The sequence below is a fragment of the Ornithorhynchus anatinus genome, chromosome 11, assembly GCF_004115215.2.
Source record: "Ornithorhynchus anatinus isolate Pmale09 chromosome 11, mOrnAna1.pri.v4, whole genome shotgun sequence".
Taxonomy (NCBI): Eukaryota; Metazoa; Chordata; class Mammalia; order Monotremata; family Ornithorhynchidae; genus Ornithorhynchus; species Ornithorhynchus anatinus.
In genome coordinates, this window is record NC_041738.1 from 50,804,172 (window position 1) to 50,824,972 (window position 20,801).

Genomic DNA, 20,801 nt, shown 5'->3' on the forward strand with positions numbered 1-20,801 from the left:
TCACAACTAACTTTACTTTCTACCCTAGTAGGTTGAGCCGGTTTCCTGGCTTGGTTCTTCTCATCCCTTCGGCTTGTCTCTAACCTGGGTAAGACCACAGCCCTTGTGTGCTCCCTGAACCTCGGGGAGGTGGAGAAATCTTTCTGGGTTCCCCTTGCAGATCCTGAGATCAGACCACAATGCTTGGCACAAACTAAGCAGTTAACAAATACCACTGTTATTAATAGTACTAATGAACTTCTTGCTAGACCCAGCTTAACTCTTCCTCTGATGTTCTCTAGGGACTCTCTTAAAAGGGGCAAATCATCTTGTAAAGAAAAGCATATGAAAACTGATAGTATTAAGTCATTCATCTGGCTTAGGTGTAGGGGGATAGAGAGTCGCGAGCGGTTCTTTTCAGAGAAGCAGCATGGCCTAGTGGAAAGAACAAGGGTGCCTAGCAGTTAAAGGATCTGGGTTCTAAACGTGGCCCTGACGCTTACCTCCTGTGTGAACTAGGGCAAGTCACTTAACTTCTCTGCACCTCAGTTCCTTCATCTGTAAATTGGGATTAGATACCTGGTCTCCGTCCTACACTGTGAACCCCATGTGGACCAATGACTGTGTCCAACCTGCTTTTCTTGTATCTATCACCCCAGTGTTTAGTACAGTGCCTGGCGCACAGTAAGTGCTTACCAAATACCACAATTATCAGTGTTAAGATTTTCAGCATTTTGAGTCTATCCTCCCTCTCTCCAGTCAGTCGATCATATTTACTGAAAGCAGAGCACTGTATTAAGTGCTTGGGAGAGGACAATATAACAATATCAGATACATTCCCTGCCCACAATGAGCTTATAGTCCAGAGGGGGAGACAGACATTAATATAAATAAATTACAGATATATACGTAGGTGCTGTGGGGTGGGGTGGAGGATTGATGAATAAAGGGAGGAAGTCAGGGCGATGCAGAAGGGAGTTGAAGAAGAGGTAGAAGGCTTAGTCAGGGAAGGCATCTGGGAAGAGATGTGCCTTCACCAAGGCTTTGAAGTCATCATACTGATGCTCCTTACCTGTTTCCTGAAGGAGTTGGGGCTTCCCCTTATAGCTCGCTGGCTCCTGTGGCCCTGGATGTGGGCTCCACCTTCCCTCCTTTTGGAACTCTTCCTTGGGCTGGCTCTCCTCCTGCTTCATCTGGTGGTTCAGCACCTCCTGGGCCCCTTCCGTGGGTCCATCCGAAAGCACCTTCTGTTTCGGCACGTTGACTGTGACCTGGGGAGAAACCCCCACCACCCGTCATGGCCGAGTCCGGAGGGAGGCATGATTCTGCGGGCAGATGGAGCTTAAAACCGCAGAGAGAAAGAGAGAGAGTCTATCACTGCCCTGTTTTCGCAGAAACGCATGAGAATCTGTGAATGGTTCTCGGACAGCTGGGAAAGAGCCAGGCAGCTTCCTGGATGGAGCGCTTATTATCCACCTGGACATTTCTTTCCTGCAACCCCCAGGGAACTGAGCAACCCGGCCCGTCAGAGTTAGAGGCCTCCTTAATGATTCCTGCCATTTTACCTGGGGTTAGCACATGTTGGTGCTCTTGAAATATTACACTGTAGGAATTTCTAGGTTGAATTTTTTTATTTGCCTCTTCTGGAAAACTCACCAGCCATCCATCTCTAGCACCTTGGTTCCTATTTATAGCCATCCTCAGCAGGAGTGTTTGCCTATTCAACTGCACATTCAGTTACCTATTCTGACTACTCTATTTATAAATATTTTTTTATGTCTGTCACTTCAGTTAGATGGTAAACTCCTCATGCGCAGGGGACGGGTCACTTTTTTCTGTTTTTCTCACCTCTCCTGCAACTCTCTTCCTATGCTCATTTGACAGTTTCCTGCTCTCCCCATCTTCCAACTCCTTTCCTAATTTCTCATCACCCCACACTGCCACTTCAGCAGTTCTATGCCATGCAGATTCACATTCACACTTCTCCACTCCTGCTGTAGCATTTATGTACATATTTTAATTCTCTTACTGCCTCCTCTTATCCATTATTTATTTTACATTCTGTCTCCTTGACTAGATGGCAAGGTCCTAGAAGGCAGGGATCGTGCCTAATAATTCTACTGTACTCTCCCAAGCATTTAGTACAGTTCCTACCCAATCAATCAAGCTTATTTATTGAGAGCTTTCAGTATTCAGAGCACTGTACTAAGTGCTTGGGAGAGTACAATATAACAGAATTGGTAGATTATATTCCCTCCCTACAATGAGCTTAGAGTCTAGAGGGGAAGGGCTCAGTGAACACTATTGATTGATTGCAAGAATGGACTTTAAGAGCTGGATGTCTTGATGCCTAGGGCAGGAGACTCTGGCTTGGAGCTCTCCTTTAGGACACTATACTTAACAGTATTAGGAGGGGCTGATGGGGACATCAAGTCACTGGTACTCCCTCTTCCCTCTGGGAAGGAAGCTGAGAAGCAGCATGGCCTAGTGGACAGAACATGGGCCTGAGAATCAGAAAGATACGGGTTCTAATCCCAGGATGGCTTCTTGTCTGCTGTGTGACATCAGGGAAGTCATCTAACTTCTCCGCGCCTCAGTTACCTCATCTGGAAAATGAGGATTAAGACCGTGGGCCCCATTTGGACATGGACCATGTCCAACCTGATTACCATATATCTAACCCCAGTGCTTAATACAGTGTCTGGCACATAGTAAGTGCTTAACAAATACCATTTAAAATAAAAGAAGAAAGTGGAAGACAGCTCAGTGTTGAGGTTATCCATACGTGGGCTCCAGCTGCTCCCTCCAATAGAAGGGAAATTTCTCCTGTCAGGCCTCCCCCAAAGTACCCCTTCCCACACCGGCCGCCTCTCCAACAGTCCCACTTTCGATCACACAGCTGAGGATTTCTCCTTCTTACCTGTTGTCCCGGCCTACCGGGCTCCCTCTGCAGATCCTCCACCAGACCCACGGCCTCCTCTCCGCTCTTCGGTCGCTGGTCTTGCACCCAGATCCGTAGGTCCCCAGGCAGGATGGTCAGGAACTGCTCCAGCACCAGCAGCTCCAGGATCTGCTCTTTCGTGCGCATCTCCGGCCTCAGCCAGCGACAGCAGAGTTCCCAGAGTTTGCTGAAGGCCTCGTGGGGCCCGGCCACCTCCTCGTAGCGGAACCGCCTGAAGCGCCGGCGGAGGGTCTCCGAGTCGGTGCTCTCTCCTCGCGGGGCAGGTTTCGGACCCCAGTCCTTTTCCACGGAGGCTTGGAGTTGGGATCCCAGGACTGTCGCCATAATCCGCTTCAGGGAACAGGCCTCACTCCGGCGGGTCCCTGGGCTCTCGGGCTGGAAGTGGGTTTCTCTGTGGCTTCTCTTGGGAGCTCACCTAGAGGTGGTTCCCATCATAGGAGCTCTCCCTGGGAATAGACAGCCTTGATAGTATCAATCAATCAATGGTATTTACTGAGGGCTTACTGGGTGCAGAGTACTGTACTAGAAGCTTGGGAGAGTACAGTACAACAGAGCTGGTAGTCACATTCCCTGCCCACACCGAGCTTACAACCTAGAGGGGGAGATAGACATTAACAGAAATAAATGTCAACAGAGAGTGATAAATAGCTTCAGTCATCTCAAGCCACCTGAACTTCCAGGGGCTAGAAGGCTCCCACCTTCCGTGCCTTCACCTGCCCGCTGCTCCAGACCAAGAGCGAGGCTCATTTTACTCCTGCCCGCCTCACCCACTCCACTCGGTTTTCCATCCCGTTCCCATTCTTCAGTCCCAACTAAGCTTTTTTTTTCCATCCCCCCCACCAATCCGAGCAAATGTATATCAAAGAACTGCAAAACAAATTTTTTTAATTCATTTTTTTATTCAAATGTCTGAGGCCCTTATATGTTTTCCAGTTTATGTTTATTCCATCATAGAATGAATCAATGGTATTGATTGAGCATTTAGTGGGAACACAGCATTGTACTATGCACCTGGGAGAGTTCGTAGACACAATCCCGGCCCTCAAGATTCCAAAACTGCAGATCGAAGGATCTTACTGGAACCCAAACAATATCTTACTTCAGTTCTGTCCACAGACACACGGTCCCTTGGCCAATGCTATTCTAATCCCGAGGGAAGGGCAAAGATTTTCTGCGGGCATCTCTCTCTGGAATCCCACAAGCCTTCCACGGTCGCAAGAAAGTTCTGTTTTCCTCAATTCTGCCAGCAAAATACATTCTTTGGGTCGAACCCAAGGGCAGAATTAAGGAATGATCTTCTGATAATGCACATCCATCTGGATACAGTATGATGGTGTCAAAAGAAACAGTTATGTGTATGTAATAATAATAATAATGTTGGTATTTGTTAAGCGCTTACTATGTGCCGAGCACTGTTCTAAGCGCTGGGGTAGACATAGGGGAATCAGGTTGTCCCACGTGGGGCTCACAGGCTTAATCCCCATTTTACAGATGAGGGAACTGAGGCACAGAGAAGTTAAGTGACTTGCCCACAGTCACACAGCCGACAAGTGGCAGAGCTGGGATTCGAACTCATGAGCCCTGACTCCAAAGCCCATGCTCTTTGTCATGTTGACCAGAAGATGAGCAAGAAAATGTGTATTTTCCTTAATGAGGAGTACTACAAAAACGCAATCTCATGTTAAAGGAAAACAGGGTGCAATAAAGAAATGGAAAAGCCACAAGGCAAGGAACTCGTCCTAACAGATGTGAGCAAGGCGCTCCTCTGGCCTGACCTCACACCATCTCTTGCCCTCCCCACCCACCACTGTTAGACTGTGACCTCTTTGGCTCCCTAGAGAAGTGAGTACACAGTCCCAATTTTGAAACAAGCACTGATGGGAGAAGAAAGTTTGTATGTGGTTCCTTGTTCCTCTACAGGTATTCAGCACCTGGCTGAGTGCTGGGAAAAGTACACTGGAGTTGATGGGAGAAAAACAGTTTCATATTTACCATCTATATTCTCTTTTTCACTGGAATAATATTTAGTGAAAACTCACCTTCCATAGCTACTTAAATATCAAGTTAAAATTGTTTTGAAGCATTTTAAAGAAGGAATGCCTGTGGCAGGCTAATGAATCAAAACCCATTCACAGTCAGTCAGTCAACAAGTATTTATTAAGCACCCATAGGGTGCAAAGCCTGGTACTAAACATGGGGTGCACATTAAAAGATTGGTATAATCCTGCTCTCAAAGAGCTCACAATCTAATAGTAGACAAAAAAAAATCCCAAAACCCACAAAATCACCAATCACCATTAATATGTACAAATAAACCCAAAACTTAAATCGGGAAAAGACTTGGGGCTGGAAATAAGACTAAGTGGGATTAACTGGGGAAAGCATCCTGATGGAGGCTCTGAGCTATGATTTTCTGGATACTTTGTAAAATGTGGTCACGTTTTACGAGAAGCAGTGTGGTCTGGTAGAAAAAGCCCAGACCAGAGAGTCAGAGGACTAGGCTCTAATCCTGGTTCTGCCACTTGTCTGTGAGTGACCGTGGGCAATCACTTAATTTCTCTGCACCTTAGTCACCTTCTCCGTAAAATGGAGATTAAGACTGTGAGCCCTAGGTGGGATGGGGGACTGTGCCCAGCCCGATTATCTTGTACCTACCTCAGTGCTTAGTGCCTGGCACATAGTAAGCACATAACAAATACCATAAAAAAGTCAATTATATTTTGCAATAGCATTTGAATTGAGGCTAGAATGAACCCCTATTCCCTTAAATATTTAACTAATATACTCAGGAATATCCCACCAAGATGACTCACCTCACATTTTGTTTCAGCATCTCTACCGGTTCCCAATACTAATCTGCCTCTCCTGCATGCATCCTTAGGATGTTTCTGCTTAGAAGTAGAGAAGCAGCATGGCTCAGTGGAAAGAGCCCAGGCTTGGGAGTCAGAGGTCATGGGTTCGAATCCCAGCTCTAGAGCACGGGCTTTGGAGTCAGGGCTCATGAGTTCGAATCCCAGCTCTGCCACTTGTCGGCTGTGTGACTGTGGGCAAGTCACTTAACTTCTCTGTGCCTCAGTTCCCTCATCTGTAAAATGGGGATTAAGACTGTGAGCCCCACGTGGGACAACCTGATTCCCCTATGTCTACCCCAGCGCTTAGAACAGTGCTCGGCACATAGTAAGCGCTTAACAAATACCAAGATTATTATTATTATTACTTGTCAGCTGTGTGACTGTGGGCAAATCACTTCACTTCTCTGTGCCTCAGTTACCTCATCTGCAAAATGGGGATGAAGACTATAAGCCTCAGGTGGGACAACCTGATTACCCTGTATCTACCCTAGCGCTTAGAACAGTGCTCTGCACAAAGTAAGCGCTTAATACCGACATTATCATTATTATAAATATGTTCCACTTAAAGCAGCAACATGTCTGACTGACCTGCTGGCTACAGTGTGCTGGTTCTGTGATCACACATCTCAGAATAGCAGTTTTCCAACCCATTTAAGCATTTGCATGTATTATTACGAATCAACTGGGAAGCACCAAAGCCTGGTGGAAAGAGCACAGGCCTGGAAGTTGGAGGACCTGCGCTCTCATCCCAGCTCTGTCAACTGCTTGCGGTGTGACCTTGGGCAAGTCACTTAACTTCTCCATGCCTCAGTCTTAGTGGACAGAGCCCAGGCTTGGGAGTCAGAGGTCGTGGGTTCTAATCCCGGCCCCGCCACTTGTCAGCTGTGTGACTTTGGGCAAGTGTCTCAGTTACCTCATCTGTAAAATGGGGATAAAGACTGTGAGCCCCACGTACCCGATTACTTTTCATTCAAGAGTATTTATTGAGCGCTTACTATGTGCAGAGCACTGTACTAAGCGGTTGGAATGTACAATTTGGCAACAGAGAGAGACAATCCCTGCCCAATAACGGGATCACAGTTTAAGCGGGGGAGACAGACAGCAAAGCAAAACCAAACAAAACTTTGTATCTACCCGGGCGCTTGGCACATAGTAAGAGCTTAACAAATACCTTCATTATTATTATTACTTACACTGTGAGCCCTGTGAGGAGGAGGGGAGAGCCAACTTACTTAACTTGAATCCACCCCAGCGCTTAGTACAGTGTCTGACCCAGTAAACGCTTAGCAAATACCATTCAAAATTCAACAGGACCACTACGACGTTACACTACACACTGTGCAGTTGAAGTGGAACTTATTCGAGTTTAATATTAATAATGATGGCATTTGTTAAGCGCCTACTAGGTATAAAGCACTGCTCTGAGTGCTGGGGACGATACAAGGTGATGAGGTTGTCCCACGTGGGGCTCACAGTCTTAAAGCCCATTTTACAGATGTTAATAATAATAATGATGGCATTTGTTAAGCGCTTACTATAGAACACTATTCTAAGCGTTGGGGAGGATACAAGGTGATGAGGTTGTCCCACGTGGGGCTCACAGTCTTAAAGCCCATTTTACAGATGTTAATAATAATAATGATGGCATTTGTTAAGCGCTTACTATAGAGCACTGTTCCAAGCGCTGGGGAGTAAACAAGGTGATAAGGTTGTCCCACATGGGGCTCACAGTCTTAATGCCCATTTTACAGATGTTAATAATAATAATAATAATGATGGCATTTGTTAAATGCTTACTATAGAGCACTGTTCTAAGGGCTGGGGGCGGGTTTCAAGGTGATGAGGTTGTCCCACGTGGGGCTCACCGTCTTAATGCCCATTTTCCAGATGTTAATAATAATACTGATGGCATTTGTTAAGCACTTACTATGTGTAGAGCACTGTTCTAAGAGATGGAGAGGATACAAGGTGATGAGGTTGTCCCACGTGGGACTCGCGAGAAGCAGCGTGGCTCAGTGGCAACAGCCCGGCCTTTGGAGTCAGAGGTCGTGGGTTCTAATCCCGGCTCTGCCACTTATCAGCTGTGGGACTGTGGGCAAGTCACTTCACTTCTCGGTAGCCTCAGTTACCTCGTCTGTAAAATGGGGATGAAGATTGTGAACCTCACATGGACAACCTAATTGCCTTGTATCTCCCCAGTGCTTAGAACTGTGCTTGGCACATCGTAAGCGTTTAACAAATACCAAAATTATTTTCCAGATGAGGTCACCGAGGCCGAGAGAAGTGAAGTGCCTTGGCCCAAGTCACGGAGCTGAGAAGCGGCTGGGCCTGGGGGGCCTCGGGGTTTGGCCTGAACGACCCCTGGCCCCCCATCCTGACCCTCAGCTTCGAAGCAAGCACGGGCAGAGGTGGCCCCAGTAGCTCCCTGCAGCCTGGCTCGGTGGCAAGAGCCCGGGCTTGGGAGTCCGAGGTCGTGGGTTCGAATCCCGACTCTACCACCTGTCAACTGTACGACTTTGGGCCAGTCACTTCACTTCTCTGTGCCTCAGTGACCTCATCTGTCAAATGGGGATGAAGACTGGGAGCCTCACGTGGGACAACCTGATGCCCCTGGACCTCCCCCAGCCCTTAGAACAGTGCTCTGCACACAGTAAGCGCTTAACAAAAACCAACATTATTATTATTATTATAAATGAACTGGAGAAAGAAAAGAGCAGGCCAGAAGCCGGGGCGGGGGCTGAGCTCCCCCTAAGGACTCACCTGGTCCCGGCTCCCTCCACACCCTCCAACCTCGGCCAGCTTCCCCGCCGGAAAGGCCGAGCCGCTTGGCGGACTACGCATGCGCCCGCCTCATCCTGGGACTCCATTTCCCAGCATGCCCCGCCGGACGAGCCCGGCCCGCCTCATCCTGGGACTCCATTTCCCAGCATGCCCCGCCAGACAAGCCTAGCCCTCTAATCCTGGGACTCCATTTCCCAGCATGCCCCGCCAGTCAAGCCTAGCCCCCTAATCCTGGGACTCCATTTCCCATCATGCTCCGCCAGACAAGCCTAGCCCCCCTCATCCTGAGACTCCATTTCCCAGCATGCCCCGCCAGACAAGCCTAGCCCCCTAATCCTGGGACTCCATTTCCCATCATGCTCCGCCAGACAAGCCTAGCCCCCCCTCATCTTGGGACTCCATTTCCCAGCATGCCCCGCCGGACGATCCGGCCCCGCCCCCTGCGCCCTTGAGAAAGGGAAGCTTCGGGGCCTGGTGGGAAGAACCAGGACTTAGGAGTCAGAGGACCTGGGTTCTAATCCCGCTCCGCCACTTGTCAGCTGGGTGACTTTGGCCAAGTTCATTTAGCTTCTCCGGGCCTCAGTTACCTCGTCTGTTAAATGCGGATTAAGAATAATAATCATGTTGGTATTTGCTAAGCACTTACTATGTGCAGAGCACTGTTCTAAGCGCTGGGGGAGATACAGGGTCACCAGGTTGTCCCCCCGTGAGGCTCCCAGTTTTCATCCCCATTTTTACAGATGAGGGAACTGAGGCCCAGAGAATAATAATAATGTTGGTATTGGTTAAGCGCTTACTGTATGCAGAGCACTGTTCTAAGCGCTGGGGGAGATCCAGGGTCATCAGGTTGTCCCATGTGAAGCTCACAGTCTTCATCCCCATTTTACAGATGAGGTCACCGAGGCACCGAGAAGTGAAGCGACTTGCCCAAAGTCACACACCTGACTGGTGGCGGAGCAGGGATTAGAACCCATGACCCCTGACTCCTAAGCCCGGGCTTTTTCCACGGAGCCACACTGCTTCTCTGTGACCCCCACATGGGGCAACCTGCTGACCATGTATCTACCCCAGCGCTTAGAACAGTGCTTGGAACATAGTAAGTGCTTAGCAAATGCCATCATTATTATGGAGAAGCAGCATGGCTTAGTGGAAAGAGCCCAGGCTTGTGAGTCAGAGGACGTGGGTTCTAATCCCACCTCTGCCACTTTGCTGTGTGGCCTTGGGCAAGTCGCTTAACTTCTCTGGGCCTCAGTTACCTCATCTGGAAAATGGGGGTTGTGAGCCCCACGTGGGACAACCTGATTATCTCGTATTTCCCCCAGCGCTTAGAACACTGCTTGGCACATAGAGAGTGCTTAACAAATACCATAATAGCAATAAAGTCACTTGACTTCTCTGTGCCTTTGTTTCCTCAACCGTAAAATAGGGATTCAATCCCTATTCCCCTTATTACTTAGACTAGTAAACCCTCTGTGGGACAGGGATTCTGTCCAACCTGGTTAACTTGTATCTATCCCAGCATTTAGAATAGTCCTTGACACAAATACCAGGGCATGTCACCCCCCTCCTCAAAAATCACCACTGGTTACATATCAACCTCCGGATCGAGCAAAAACTCCTCACTATTGACTTCAAAGCTCTCCATCCCCTTGCCCTTCTTACCTCACCTCCCTTCTCTCCTTCTACATCACAACCCACACACTCCACTTCTCTGGTGACGCTCACCTTCTCCCTGTGCCTCGACCTCACCTGTTTTGCCGCCGACCCCTGGCCCACATCCTACCTCTGGCCTGGAACACCCACCCTCCTCAAATCCGCCAATCACACTTCTCCCCTTCAAAAGCCTTAGAACAACAGCGCTTAGAACAGTGCTTGGCACATAGTAAGCGCTTAACAAATATTATTACTGAAGGCGCACCTCCTCCCAGAGGCCTTCCCAGACTAAGCCCCCTTTTCCTCAGCTCCTCCTCCCTTCGGCGTCATCTCGACTCGCTCTCTTTGCTCTTCTCCCCCTCCCCACACAACAGCGCTTATGTATATATGTATGTATCTCTAATTCTATCTGTATTAGTGCCTGTTTACTTGTATTGATTTCTGTCTCCCCTGCTCTAGACTGTGAGCCCGTTGTGGGCAGGGATTGTCTCTATTTGTGGCTGAATTGTACTTACCAAGCGCTAGGATGGTGCTCCGCGCACAGTAAGTGCTCAATAAATGCGATTGATTGATTGAATGAATGAATGAATGAATGAATACCACAACACCCCTCGCTCCCCACATTAGCCAGTGTTTTAATCCCGGCTCCGCCACTTGTCAGCTGAGTGACTTTGGGCAAGTCACAACTTCTCTGTGCCTCAGCTATCTGTAAAATGGCGATGAAGATTGTGAGCCCCACGTGAGGCAACCTGATCAACCTTGTATTCGCCCAGCGCTTAGAACAGTGCTTGGCACATAGTAAGCGCTTAACAAATGCCATCATCATCACTATCCAGGTGCAGGCAAAAGCAGTACTAGATCTCCGGTGTCCAGGAGCAGTAAGCTTTCCACGGGACCAACAGAAGGGGTGAAGAACCCGAAAACGATCGGAGCCGGTATCGGTAGAAGAGAAGCAGCATGGCGTAGTGGTTAGAGTCAGAAGGTGGGTGGTGGTGGGTGGGTGATATTGGGCTTGGAGGAGAGAGTGGGAAGGGTGGGGGAGAGGAGAACAAGGATGCAGTGAGCCGAAAGAGTAGTGTAGAGCCAGGCCAGGCAAAGGGAAGGTGATGGAGGTGTGATGGGGCGGGTAGACCACGCGATGGTGAGGTTGGGGAGCAGGAGGCTCACGGTGGTTCTGCAAAGAACTGGGTCAGTGGTAGAGGAAGGGGAAGGGGCCCGTTGGAGGGGGCTCTGCCATTCATTCAGTCGTATTTACTGAGCGCTTACTGTGTGCAGAGCCTTGGGCTAAGCACTTGGAAAGTACAATTTGGCAACAAATAGAGACAATCCCTGCCCACAGCAGGCTCACAGTCTAGAAGCGGGGAGACAGACAGCAAAACAAGTGAACAGGCATCAGTAGCAGTCCCCCGGGGGTGTGGAATAATAATGATAATAATAATAATGGCATTTGTTAAACACTTACTATGTACGAAGCACTGTTCTAAGCGCTGGGGGGGGATACCAAGTGATCAGGTTCTCCCACGTGGGGCGCACAGTTTTAATCCCCATTTTACAGAGGAGGTAACTGAGGCCCAGAGAAGTGAAGTGACTTGCCCGAAGTCACACAGCTGCCGAGCGGTGGAGTCACGATTAGAACCCATGACCTCGGATTCCCACGCACGGGCTCTTTCCATTCTGCCACACTGAAGCTTCTCCTTGGGACCTCCTATTCCTACCCTGAGTGAGAAGCAGTGTGGCTCAGTGGAAAGAGCCCGGGCTTGGGAGTCCAAGGTCATGGGTTCAAATCCTGCCTCCGACGCTTGTCTGCTTTGTGATCATGGGCAAGTCACTTCAGTTCTCTGGGCCTCAGTTACCTTGTCTGTAAAATGGGGATTAAGACTGTGAGCCCCACGTGGGACAACCTGATTACCTTGTATCCTCCCTAGAGTTTAGAACAGTGCTTTGCACATAATAAGCACTTGGCAAATACCATAATTATTATTACCCTCCTCTGTCCCAGGAGCTGCCCATTAGGATCAGTCTCCTGGGATACCCCGACAAACTGACAAGAAACAGTTCCCATACATGCTTGGAGAAGCAGCATGGCCTAGTGGATGGAGCACAGGCCTGGGAGTCAGAAGGTCATGGGTTCTAATCCTGATCCACCACTAGTCTGCTGTGTGGCCTTGGGTAAGTCGCTTCATGGCTTAGTAGGAAGAACATGGGCTTGGGAGTCAGAGGACATGGGTTCTAATCCAGGATCCGCCACTCGTCTGCTGTGTGACCTTGGGCAAGGCACTTCACTTCTCTGTCCCTCAGTTACCTCATCTGTAAAATGGGGATTAAAACTGTAAGCCCCAAGTGGGACAACCTGATTTACTCTGTTTCTGTCCCAGTGCTTAGAACAGAGCTTGGTACATAGTAGGCACTTAACAAAGACCATTATTATTATGCTCTGCACACAGTAAGTGCTCAATAAATACAACTGAATTATTATTTTCTGTGCCTCAGTTACCTCATCTGTAAAATGGGGATTGAGACAGTGAGCCCTATGTGGGACAGGGACTATGTCCAACCCGATTTGCTCATATCCACCCCAGCACGGAGTACATTGCCTGGCACACAGTAAGCACTTCACAGATATGATGATTATTATTATACATGCACCCACCGAGAGCGTGAACTGAAAACTGACTGAAATCCTCAAAAACAGGAGATTTTTGAGTCCATTCCTGGGACTCTGCCTTTCAGCCGAGGAAAACATCCCTGAACAGGCACCCCCGGGACCTTTATCTGCCACTTGTCAGCTGTGTGACTGTGGGCAAGTCACTTCACTTCTCTGTGCCTCAGTGTGCCATCTGTAAAGTGGGGATTAACTGTGAGCCTCAAGTGGGACAACCTGATGACCCTGGATCTACCCCAGCGCTTAGAACAGTGCTCCGCACATCGTAAGCGCTTAACAAATACCAACATCATCATCATTATCCAGGGTAACTCCCCCCCACTCTCAGGGTTCCCCCTCAACCAACTTCCTGCCTGCTGGGCTCTTGCTTCCTTTGGGATTCTCTGTTGGAATTCTAGATAATTGCACATACGTGGAACTAATTTCAAACCCAAGCCGTCACATAACTCCCATCATGAGAGGTTAGAGCCTCGCCTTGTTGCTTTGGGGAAAGGCTTGGCTAACACAACCCACTTTCCCACCTCCCTCTCTTCCTTCTTGGTAGCAAAGCACCAGCTGGGACTCCATCCCTCACCCTTTCCCCACCACACTATCTGGTACTTCCCGCATAGAAGTGTCTGGCAGTCACTCCAAGATTGAGGACTTGGAAGCATTCCTAAGAAGGAGGAGGAGAGGGGGGAAAGGGAAAAACTCAGCCTAGTGGTGTGGAATGGGGCTGGGGCAATCTACAGTTCAAAGATCATCTATCCCGGGAAGCGTTTTCGGCATAATTTTAGCAAAACTTCTGGGAGCAAGGAGGAGAACTAATCACTCCCCATTCTTGCACCGGACCTCACTATCCTGATCCTTCTCTGGCCACCTCCCGATCTTCCTGCCCCTGTCCTCATTCCCTTTCCTCAGCGGTTTCTCTTCTCCTTCATCGCTACTGCCTCCCAAGTCTTCCCCTTGCCCATTTCTGCTGGGACCCCCCGCCTTCCACCTGTGACCGCACCGCTCCAGAGCCCCCTTCCCCTCAGCCCTTGCTGGCTTCCATCCCCATCGCTTGGATCTGTACCCTTTGAGCACTTGATAGTCACCCCACCCTTAGCCCTACAGCCCTTACGTTCAGATACTGTTGGTATTGGTTAAACGCTTACTATGTGCAGAGCACTGTTCTAAGCGCTGGGGTAGATACAGGGTAAGCAGGTTGTCCCACGTGAGGCTCACAGTCTTCATCCCCGTTTTCCAGATGAGGTAACGGAGGCCCAGAGAAGTGAAGTGACTCGCCCACAGTCACCCAGCTGACAAGTGGCAGAGTTGGGATTCGAACCCATGACCTCTGACTCCCAAGCCCGGGCTCTTTCCACTGTGCCACGCTGCTTCTAATCATAATAATAGTGTTGGTATTTGTTAAGCGCTTACTATGTGCAGAGCACTGTTCTAAGCACTGAGGGAGATACAGGGTAATCAGGTTGTCCCAAGTGAGGCTCAAAGTTAATCCCCATTTTCCAGATGAGGTAACTGAGGCCCAGAGAATAATAATAATAATGTTGGTATTTGTTAAGCACTTACTATGTGCAGAGCACTGTTCTAAGCACTGGGGTAGATACAGGTAATCAGGTTGTCCCATGTGAGGTTCACGGTTAATCCTCATTTTACAGATGAGGTAACTGAGGCACAGAGAAGTCAAGTGACTTGCCCATGGCCACACAGCAGATAATAATAATAATAATGTTGGTATTTGTTAAGCGCTTACTATGTGCAGAGCACAGTTCTAAGCGCTGGGGTAGATACAGGGTAATCAGGTTGTCCCACATGAGGCTCACAGTTAATCCCCATTTTACAGATGAGGTAACTGAAGCACAGAGAAGTGAAGTGACTTGCCCACCGTCACACAACTAAGTGGCAGAGGCAGGATTCGAACCCACGACCAATGACTCTCAAGCCCGGGCTCTTTCCACTGAGCCCCGCTGCTTCTAGACCGTGAGCCCGTCGTTGGGCAGGGATGGTCTCTCTCTGTTGCCCAATTTTCCATTCCGAGCGCTCAGTACAGTGCTCTACCCCTAGTAAGCGCTCAATAAATACGATTGAATGAATGAATGAATGAATGGGCTCCGCACCAATGGGAGAGAGGCCAGCCAGGAAAGCCCCGCCTACCTACGCTATGATTGGCTGGAGCAGCCAAGGGGGCGGGGCCCCGGTCCTGGTTTCAGCGGCGGCCGATGACGCACAGGAGGCAGGCGGCGCGCGGAGGACCCTGGGAGTTGTAGTCCGTAGCGCCCAGGTCCCGCCCTCCTATTTCCTCTTCCGGTGCCGCCGCCCCCCTCCCCCGCCCCGCGAGTAGGCGACGCCCAAGTGCGACCTGCTGATGCTAATGGCTGTGCCTGCGGGCAGCCGCTGGGTGGATGCCCAAGCTTTGCGTGATTTTTTATGGGATTTGCTAAGCGCTTATTAGTTGCCAGGCACTGAACTAAGCGCTGAGGTAGCTATAATCTAATTATTGAGAAGCAGCGTGGCTCCGTGGAAAGAGCCCGGGCTTGGGAGGCAGAGGTCATGGGTGCGAATCCCTGCTCTGCCGCTTGTCAGCTGGGTGACTGTGGGCAAGTCACTTCACTTCTCTGGGCCTCAGTGACCTCATCTGGAAAATGGGGATTAACTGTGAGCCTCACGTGGGACAACCTGATGACCCTGGATCTCCCCCAGCGCTTAGAATAGTGCTCTGCACATAGTAAGGGCGTAGTGCTCTGCACATAGTAAGGGCGTAACAAATACCAACATTATTATTATTCATTATTGAGAAGCAACGTGGCTCAGTGGAAAGAGCCCGGGCTTGGGAGTCAGAGGTCATGGGTTCTAATCCCGGCTCCGCCGCTTATCAGCAGTGTGGCTTTGGGCGAGTCACTTTGCTGGGCCTCGGTTACCTCATCTGTAAAATGGGGATTAAAATTGTGCGCCCCACGTGGGACAACCTGATGACCTTGTATTCATTTATTCAATAGTATTTATTGAGCGCTTACTATGTGCAGAGCACTGGACTAAACGCTTGGAATGTACAATTCGGCAAAAGATAGGGACAATCCCTGCCCGTTGACGGGTTTACAGTCTAATCGGGGGAGAGAGACGGACAAAAACAAGGCAACATAATCACGATAAAGCGAATCAAGGGGACGTACACCTCATTAACAAAATAAATAGGGTAATAAAAATATATACAAATGAACACAGTGCTGAGGGGAGGAGAAGGGAGAGGGGGAGGAGCAGAGAGAAAGGGGGCTTAGCTGAGGGGAGGTGAAGGGGGGAAGGAGGAGGGAGAAAAGGGGCAGCTCAGTCTGGGAAGGCCTCTGTTCCAGCGCTTAGAAGAGTGCTTTGCACATAGTAAGCGCTTAACAAATGCCATCATAATAATTAGGTTGGATGCAGCCCGTGTCCCACATGGCATTTACAGTCGTAATCCCCATTTGACAGATGAGGTGCCTGAGGCACGGGGAAGTTAAGTGACTTGCCCAAGGTCACACACCCAGGCCCCATGCTTTATCCACGAGGCCACGCAGCTTCTCACAAGCTTTGAAAACAGAGGCTGGGGGACAGAGGGGAAGGTTGGGGATGGCGGAGGTAAAGGAGGTTCAGGAGCAGTTACTGAGGGCCGGGAGCCTCAGGTCTAATTCTTTCCTCGTCTTCTTGAGGCTGCTGATCCCACTGAGGGCCCCACAAGATAATAATGATGATGGTATTTGTTAAACACTTATGGCCAAGCACCGTTTTAAACACAGACACTGTTCTAACCTTTCTAAGATAGTAACATCAACTGCAGGGCAACACAGGGGCTCCAAGCCGGGTAATAATAATAATGTCGGTATTTGTTAAGCACTTACTAGGTGCCAAGCACTGTTCTAAGCACTGAACTAGTTTCCCTAGGTGTGTGGGGAATGATGGACCCACATAACCCTCTCCAACCACGTTATCTCCGGGGCCAAAAGGGCCAACCCACTGCCAGCAGAGAAGCAGGCCTGTCTCCTCAGCCCAACCTTATCCTTCAGCCTAGTCAGCTAAGGGACATTAGGATAGATTGTGCCACAGCAGTGAAGGGTCATCCACAACTGGATAAACTGGGCAGAGGCTTGGGGACAGCTCTGCATGCTAATCCTTGAAGCCCGCAAAGCAATGCAGGAGGGAGAATGTGGACAAGAGTTAAAACCAGAGGCCAGACCTCAGGCAGTTACACAGTCACCCACCTCTGTACGGTAGGCCCCATCTTCTCTTGAAACTAGTTTTAGGAGCTTCTGGTTTCTAATAATAATCATAGTAATTATGGTCATTGTTAAGCACTTACTATGTGCCACATACTGTTCTAAGCACTGGGGTAGACACGATGTAATCGGGTTGGATATAGTCCCCTTCCCACATGGGACTCTCAGTCTTCATCCCCATTTCACAGATGAGGGAATTGAGGCACAGAGGAGTTGAGTGACTTGCCCAAGGTCTCACAGCAGACAAGTGGCAGAGCAGGAATTAGAAGCCACATCCTCTGACACCCAAGCCCATGCTCTTGCCACGAGGCTATGCTGTTTCTCTGAACCAACTCTCTTGGCCCCCCATCTCTAGATTCAATCGGGTCCATTCTTTTGCATCCCAACATTCTATGCAGTTGAAGCTGTAGTTCTGAGTTTTATAGGTTGAACTCCTGGTGGATTCCCTTGTTCCACTATCCAGGTCAAAGAGGTCAGCGTTTTCTGAAATCCTAAATTTCTCAGCCTTCCACTCTTTTGTGGGGACAGTATCTCAGATAAAGCACCCCAAGATATCTAGCTCTCCCTATCACCATTCAGTGCCTTGACCTCTCTTTTCCAAGCAGTGGAAAAGCTGAGGTTGGCTTGTCTAAGACTTTCTGTCCCCTTCCTCAGTAGCGTTGCCCAAATAACTAGAATTAAGAGTATTTATCAAGTGCTTACTGTGTGCAGAGCACTGAACTAAGCACTGGGAAAGACTACATGAGGGGAATTAGACACAGTCCCTGTCCCTTGGGGAGCTCAAATCTTAAAAGGGTAAAAACACTCAACATCAAGACACACAGATATTTATTTTAATACATAAAAAGAAAGAAAAATGCAACTTATTAAACAAAGCTAAAGATAGATTTTAGGATTTGACCAAAAGCACAGTTTCAATAGTATTAAGCAAACAAACACGAAATAAAAAAGCATGCATAGTCAAAAGAGCATCTAAAGAGCTTCTCAGGAATCAGGATGGCCTAGTGGAAAGAGCCCAGTCTTAGGAGTCAGAGGACCAGGGTTCTAACTGTATCTCTGCCATTCACCTGCTGTTTGACAGTGGATAAGTTACTTAACTTCTCTGTGCCTCAGTCTCCTCCTTTGTAAAATGAACAACCAGCTCTCCCATCTCCTCAGACTGTAAGCTCCAAGTGGGACCAGGACTGTGTCCACCCTAGTTATCTTGTATGTGCCCCAGTATTTAGTACAGTGCTTAGCACAGCAGTAAGCACTTAATAAATACCACAATTTATTATTTTTATTGATGATACTTCTTGACTCAAAATAAAATTTGGAAACTCCTTAAACTTTTCCTGCTGTTTGGGCTTGCAAAGATTTAACTTTAGGCTCTTCCTTCCTCCATACGGCTCCTTGCTCAGCATCGTTTCTCAAAACTCCTCACAAACTGCGGTCATTCATTCATTCCTTCATTCAATTGTATTTATTGAGCATTTACTATGTGCAGAGCACTATACTAAGCGCTTGGAATGCACAATTTGGCAACAGATAGAGACAATCCCTGCCCAACAACAGGCTCACAGTCTAAAAGAGCGAGACAGACAGCAAAACAAAAGGCATCAATACCATCAAGATAAATAGAATCATAAGTATATACACATCATTAATAAAATAGAGAAATAATATCTACAAATATACACAAGTGCTGTGGGGAGGGGAAGTGGGTAGAACAGAGGGAGGGAGAAGGGGGAATGGGGAGGGGAGAAGGGGTAGAGGGAAAGGGAGGGCTCAGTCTGGGAAGGCCTCCCGGAGGAGGCGAGCTCTCAGTAGGGCTTTGAAGAGGGGAAGAGAGTGAGTTTGGCGGAGGTGAGGAGGGAGGGTATTCCAGAATAGTAGTAGGACGTGGGCCAGGGGTTGATGGCGGGATAGGAGCGAACAAGGGACTGTGAGGAGGTCAGCGGCAGAGGAGCGGAGTGTACGGGGTGGGCAGTTGAAGGAGAGAAGGGAGGTGAGGAGGGTCCTTACTGCTGTTCCACAAGACTGTCAACTTACTTCTCTTTCTCTCTTTTCCTAATATCAATGACTGACTGACTAATCCGTGATTCCAAGATCCCATTCCTGAATGGGTAGTGGTTCAGCCTCTAGGACCTTGTGCAGGTGGCAGCATTTCTTTTGGGCATCTGCCTGGATCCCAGATGGCTTTATCTTGCCCTCCATTAGGATTCTGCGATCCATGTGGGAAGGGGAGGGGGGAGAGAGAGAGAGAGAGAGAGAGAGAGAGAGAGAGAGAGATGGGCGGGCCAGCAGGGGAAGGTTGCAGGCTGGAACTGTCTGCATCCCCGCCTACGACGGACACCCCCGTATGCCACATTTAGATCAATCAATCAATTGAGCAATCGTATTTATACAGCACTTTCCGTATGCAGAGCACTGAAAAGCAGCGTGGCTCAGTGGAAAGAGGTCATGGCTTCTAATCCCGGCTCCGTCACTTGTCAGCTGTATGACTTTGGCCACTTCTCTGTGCCTCAGTTCCCTCATCTGGAAAATGGGGATGAAGACTGTGAGCCCCACGTGGGACAACCTGATCATCTTGTATTCCCCTAGCGCTTAGAATAGTGCTTCAAACACAGTAAATGTTTAACAAATACCATCATCATTATTATTATTACTGTACTAAGTTCATGGGAGACTACAATGTAAACAGAGTTAGTAGACCCATTTGCTGCCCACAATAAGCTTACAGCCTAGAGGAGGAGACAGTCACTAATATTTTATAATATCAATCATACCACTAATATCAAGTCACTGCACTTCTCTGTGCCTCAGTTACCTCATCTGGAAAATGGGGATTAAGACTGTGAGCCTCATGTGGGACAACCTGATCACCGTGTATCCGTCCCAGCGCTTAGAACACTGCTTTGCACATAGTAAGTGCTTAACAAATGCCATCATTATTATTATTAATATAAATAAACAAATTCCCAATATATACATAAGGGCAGTTAGTGCTGCTCTACAACCTCAATGTGGAGATTGTCCCGGTTTGAACAGGGCAGTTCAGAGTGGAGCGGGAAAGAGCCTGGGGATTTAAGAAATAAACTGTTACCTTTGTCGTGTTGCTTTTTCTGAACTATTGAATTTAGCTTTCATTTTTCCCTTTAGTGTTCTGCCCTCCCGTTCTGAAGCTGCGAACTCCTTGAGGGCCATGGAGTCCATGAGAATGAATGTTCATGTATTCTTCCCAGTGCTGAGCACTGTGCTTTGTGTATTGTAAACATTTAATAAATGTCATTATTATTGTCAAAAATAAGCAGGCAGAAGCATGGAGCCTATGAATTTGCAAACAGTCTCTTTCAAAGCCCCTGCTATCAGCAAGCCTTCTGACTGCAAGTCAGCTCCAGTATGAGGGAACAAATCCTCCAAGGTCATTTCAAAGATAAAATCCAAGTCTAATGTACAGCTATTTCAGATTGATAACAAAGATGAAGCAGAGTGTTAAAACGAAAATAACCTACACTTCTGACAGTCTCACTGACTAAACTGCCGAGCACCCAATGGGAACTCAGTATAAATACACTCAATATATGCGTTCATATATCTCAATTGTACTTATTCATTCAGTTGTACTTATTGAGCGCTTATTGTGTCCAGAGCACTGTACTAAGCACTTGAGAGAGTCTCTCTCCCCCTTCTAGACTGTAAGTCCG

General features: G+C 48.5%; 1 protein-coding gene across 4 annotated transcripts in view; it reads right to left on the bottom strand.

Annotated features, from left to right (window-relative positions):
* Positions 1-8,606, bottom strand: part of LOC103171105 (zinc finger and SCAN domain-containing protein 32-like) — a 17,543-nt gene extending 8,937 nt beyond the window's left edge. For all 4 annotated transcript variants that reach the window (XM_029074465.2, XM_029074468.2, XM_029074466.2 and 1 more), the window contains exons 1-3: positions 8,554-8,606; positions 2,900-3,387; positions 1,052-1,250 (exon numbers count right to left, since the gene is read on the bottom strand). In XM_029074465.2, coding sequence (XP_028930298.1) covers positions 1,052-1,250; positions 2,900-3,265 — 565 coding nt within the window. In that variant the 5' untranslated portion in view covers positions 3,266-3,387; positions 8,554-8,606. The remainder of the gene's footprint in view (positions 1-1,051; positions 1,251-2,899; positions 3,388-8,553) is intronic.
* Between the last annotated feature and the right edge of the window lie 12,195 nt (positions 8,607-20,801).